General features: G+C 41.6%; 1 protein-coding gene across 1 annotated transcript in view; it reads right to left on the bottom strand.

The window, feature by feature from the left end:
* The window catches only part of LOC119423192 (inactive rhomboid protein 2), a 71,802-nt gene that overhangs the window by 14,335 nt on the left and 53,045 nt on the right, over positions 1 to 4,422 (bottom strand). Inside the window, exon 17 of the mRNA XM_037690599.1 lies at positions 651 to 804. Coding sequence (XP_037546527.1) covers positions 651 to 804 — 154 coding nt within the window. The remainder of the gene's footprint in view (positions 1 to 650; positions 805 to 4,422) is intronic.

The following is a 4,422-nucleotide window of genomic DNA, read 5'->3' as shown; positions in this document are numbered from 1 at the left end:
CTGATGTTGATGAACTGGTGGAAGACCTGATGCTGACTGAACTGGTGTAAGACCTGATGCTGATGAACTGGTGGAAGACCTGATTCTGATGAACTGGTGGAAGACCTGATGTTGATGAACTGGCGGAAGACCTGATGCTGACTGAACTAGTGGAAGACCTGATGCTGATGAACTGGTGGAAGACCTAATGCTGATGAACTGGTGGAAGACCTGATGCTGATGAACTGGTGGAAGACCTGATGCTGACTGAACTGGTGAAAGACCTGATGCTGATGAACTGGTGAAAGACCTGATGCTGAATGAACTGGTGGAAGACCTGATGCTGATGAACAGGTGGAAGACCTGATGCTGATGAACAGGTGGAAGACCTGATGCTGATGAACAGGTGGAAGACCTGATGCTGACTGAACTGGTGGAAGTGTCGGTATCAACAGAGCTCACATTACATGCTGACGAGAAAACAAACAGGAGACTTTCATTGATGCCCCAGTTCCACCAGCTAATTATTGCTTGGTCTATTAGACCTCTTAATGATGCTGTACTCATCCTGCTGCAGTCCTCAGGCTTTAAACATCTCATTAGAGTGAAATAGAAGAACTACAATCAGCTAAATGTGTGCATGTCTAAACTCATGCACAGCAGGAGCTCACCTCAGCTCTGTATGGCAGGAACAAGGCCGAGGCGAGGTTTCCAGTGATTCCACTAAGGATGTAAATGATAGAGATGCGGACCCAGCCTGCCAGCTTCTCCAAGTCCCTCAGTATGGTCATCTGGAACACCACCGACACCGCACAGTGGAAGAGCCTGAACACACACACAAACACACACACACACAGAGTGACAAACCTGTGCTGTGGCATTTATATGGGTTTTCATGCTGCAGTAAGCTGCTTTGGTCTGTCTGCTCGCTGCCTGTAAGAAGGTAACCCTGAGGGGATTTCCCCCGTGCCATGGATTAGCCCAAAACCTTCAATCGTTTGAGGAAATTAACAGTTCACGTTCTTCATTTGGTGACAATCCATCAGACTTTCTTCATTACACAAACTAAAAAGTTCATAGCAGATGATTGAAATGTCGTGGAAGAAGGGCTGATGTGTTCTCACAACATATTCAACAATGTCATGGCTCAGTTCAGTCAATTAAAACGATCAAGGCTACATGTAGACTTAGCTGAAACAATTCATTCTTAGTTAGATGCTTTAACAGAAAAACATATATAATATGCAACTACAATTATTTTATAAGGTCTTTTACATCTGCAGTAGGGATGCATGATATTATCGAAATAGTATCGTCCGATATTAGCATTAAATTTCAATATCGGACATTCCATTAAAATAACTTGCCGATATAAAAGGCACAGTTTTTGCCTGCAGCGGCAGCACAACGTGATGACGTCACGTGCGCCTACCTGATCTCACGGCGGAGAGGAAAATTCAAAATGTCGGCGGAGTGGAAGTTTTATTTTTCGTTGGTGAGGATGTCAGATTCTGAAGATTTATGGACTGCATTGAGCCCCTCTATATCGTCCACAGTCTGAGATTTTTTTCTGACGCAACGTTACATTTCCAACATCATTGAGAAGCTAATATCTGATAATACGACTTGTTGGGTGAGTTTTACCACAGACATTTCGATGTCGTGTTAGCCCCGTTAGCATGATTAGTCTTACGGCACAATGGATAGACAAAAAATTTGATCTTAAAAAGGCTGTCCTTCATGCACAGGAGTGAAGAGGATCCCACACTGTAGCTAGGAACCTGGAACAAGTCTCCACAAGTGAGACAGCATCGCAGGTGACTAATGCTAATAAATAACATTTAACACTTTTCATTGTCATATACAAACTGGATTCCAAAAAAGTTGGGACACTAAACAAATTGTGAATAAAAACTGAATGCAATGATGTGGATGTGCCAACATCTAATATTTTATTCAGAATAGAACACAAATCACAGATCAAAAGTTTAAACTGAGAGAATGTATCATTTTAAGGGAAAAATATGTTGTTTCCAAATTTCATGGCATCAACAAATCCCAAAAAAGTTGGGACAAGTCCATTTTTACCACTGTGTGGCATCCCCCCTTCTTCTTACAACACTCAACAGACGTCTGGGGACAGAGGAGACCAGTTTCTCAGTTTAGAAACAGGAATGCTCTCCCATTCATGTCTAATACAGGCCTCTAACTGTTCAATCGTCTTGGGCCTTCTTTGTCGCACCTTCCTCTTTATGATGCGCCAAATGTTCTCTATAGGTGAAAGATCTGGACTGCAGACTGGCCATTTCAGTACCCGGATCCTTCTCCTATGTAGCCATGATGTTGTGATTGCTGCAGAATGTGGTCTGGCATTATCGTGTTGAAAAATGCAGGGTCTTCCCTGAAAGAGATGACGTCTAGATGGGAGCATATGCTGTTCTAGAACCTGAACATAGTTCTCTGCATTAATGGTGCCTTTCCAGACATGCAAGCTGCCCATGCCACAAGCGCTCATGCAACCCCATACCATCAGTGATGCAGGCTTCTGAACGGAGCGTTGATAACAACTTGGGCTATCCTTGTCCTCTCTGGTCCGGATGACATGGCGTCCCAGTGTTCCATAAAGAACTTCAAATCGTGACTCATCTGACCACAGAACAGTCTTCCATTTTGCCACACTCCATTTTAAATGACCCCTGGTCCAGTGCAAACGTCTGAGCTTGTGGAGCTTGCTTAGAAATGGCTTCCTCTTTGCACTGTAGAGTTTCAGCTGGCAACGGCGGATGGCACGGAGGATTATGTTCACTGACAATGCTTTCTGGAAGTATTCCTGAGCCCATTCTGTTATTTCCTTGACAGTGGCATTCCTGTTTGAGGTGCAGTGACGTTTAAGGGCCCGGAGATCACGAGCATCCAGTAGAGTTTTACGGCCTTGACCCTTACGCACAGCGATTGTTCCAGATTCTCTGAATCTTTTGATGATGTTATGCACGGTTGATGATAACTTAAAAGTCTTTGCAATTTTACGCTGGGTAACACCATTCTGGTATTGCTGCACTATCTTTCTGCGCAACAATGGTGGAATTGGTGATCCTCTTACCATCTTGGCTTCTGAGAGACACTGACACTCTGAGAAGCTCTTTTTATACCCAATCATGTTGTCAATTGACCTAATTAGTGTTAATTGGTCTTCCAGCTGTTAGTTATATGCTCAATTTCCTTTTTACAGCCACTTATTGCTACTTGTCCCAACTTTTTTGGGATTTGTTGACACTGTGAAATTTTGAATCAACATATTTTTCCTTTAAAATGTTACATTTACTCAGATTAAACTTTTGATCTGTCATCTATGTTATATTACAAATAAAATATTGACATTTGTCATCTCCACATCATTGCATTCAGTTTTTATTCACAATTTGTTTAGTGTCCCAACTTTTTTGGAATCTGGTTTGTAAGTTAAAGTGCTATGCCCTAAAAACTTTACAGTGACGACCATGAACTGTTCTCCAAGCAGTTCAACTGTGGACGTAACATTCATATCAAGTGTAAATATAATTAATTATAATGCAGCCTAACGTTGCTCAGACTGCTCCTGTGTGAGTGACACATCACAGCTTACAGCGACCTCAGTGGGTCCAGTCAAGTCTAACAAGCAGAACAAACTTTGGACCAGAGAAACACCGAGTCTTTGTAATCCACTGTAATTCATAAAATCTAATCTGACAACACAGCCGGCTATATTAAGATGGATTTTTACCTTCTTTACCGACTTTTCTTTAAACCACAGACTACGGGTTGAATAGACTAATTGATTAATCGACTAGTCAACTCTGGGACATCTCAAAGGTTTTGATATTTCACGTGGACTAGTCACACCACCACCATGCTGTTACCAACCCTATTCCACCCAATCCACGTGGTGGATTAAATAAAATAAAACAAAGCACAGCAGAGCAGGCGATGGTGGACTCCATCACCGTCCACTCTGCTTAGCCTTATTTTTTACAGCCGCACATTTCTTTCATTTTTGCAGCTTGATAATAGTTTTGCTTTTCCTTTGACTTATTTGAAATATGATAAATGGTAGGAGCATGAAAATACGACCAATTTTATGTTGTTCTTTTTTATTGTAAATAACAAATTACGTTTTTTGCTAATATGTTTATTGCAAAAATAAAATAGCGTCTTGAGTTCCTATGACATCAATGACTGGTCGGGATCGACTCGACTTTTATCATGTTAAAAATATGTAATTTAACCCCTACTGTATACTGGGTATCACTGTATACTGTACATCACTGTATACTGTGCATGACTGTATACTGTGCATGACTGTATACTGTGCATGACTGTATACTGTGCATGACTGTGTACTGTGCATGACTGCATACTGTGCATGACTGTATACTATGCATGACTGTATACTGTGCATGACTGCAT

This window comes from Nematolebias whitei, chromosome 16 (assembly GCF_014905685.2).
Source record: "Nematolebias whitei isolate Nwh7 chromosome 16, NemWhi1, whole genome shotgun sequence".
Taxonomy (NCBI): Eukaryota; Metazoa; Chordata; class Actinopteri; order Cyprinodontiformes; family Rivulidae; genus Nematolebias; species Nematolebias whitei.
The sequence above is the reverse complement of the archived record's forward strand: the minus strand, read 5'-3'. Positions and strand labels throughout refer to the sequence as shown.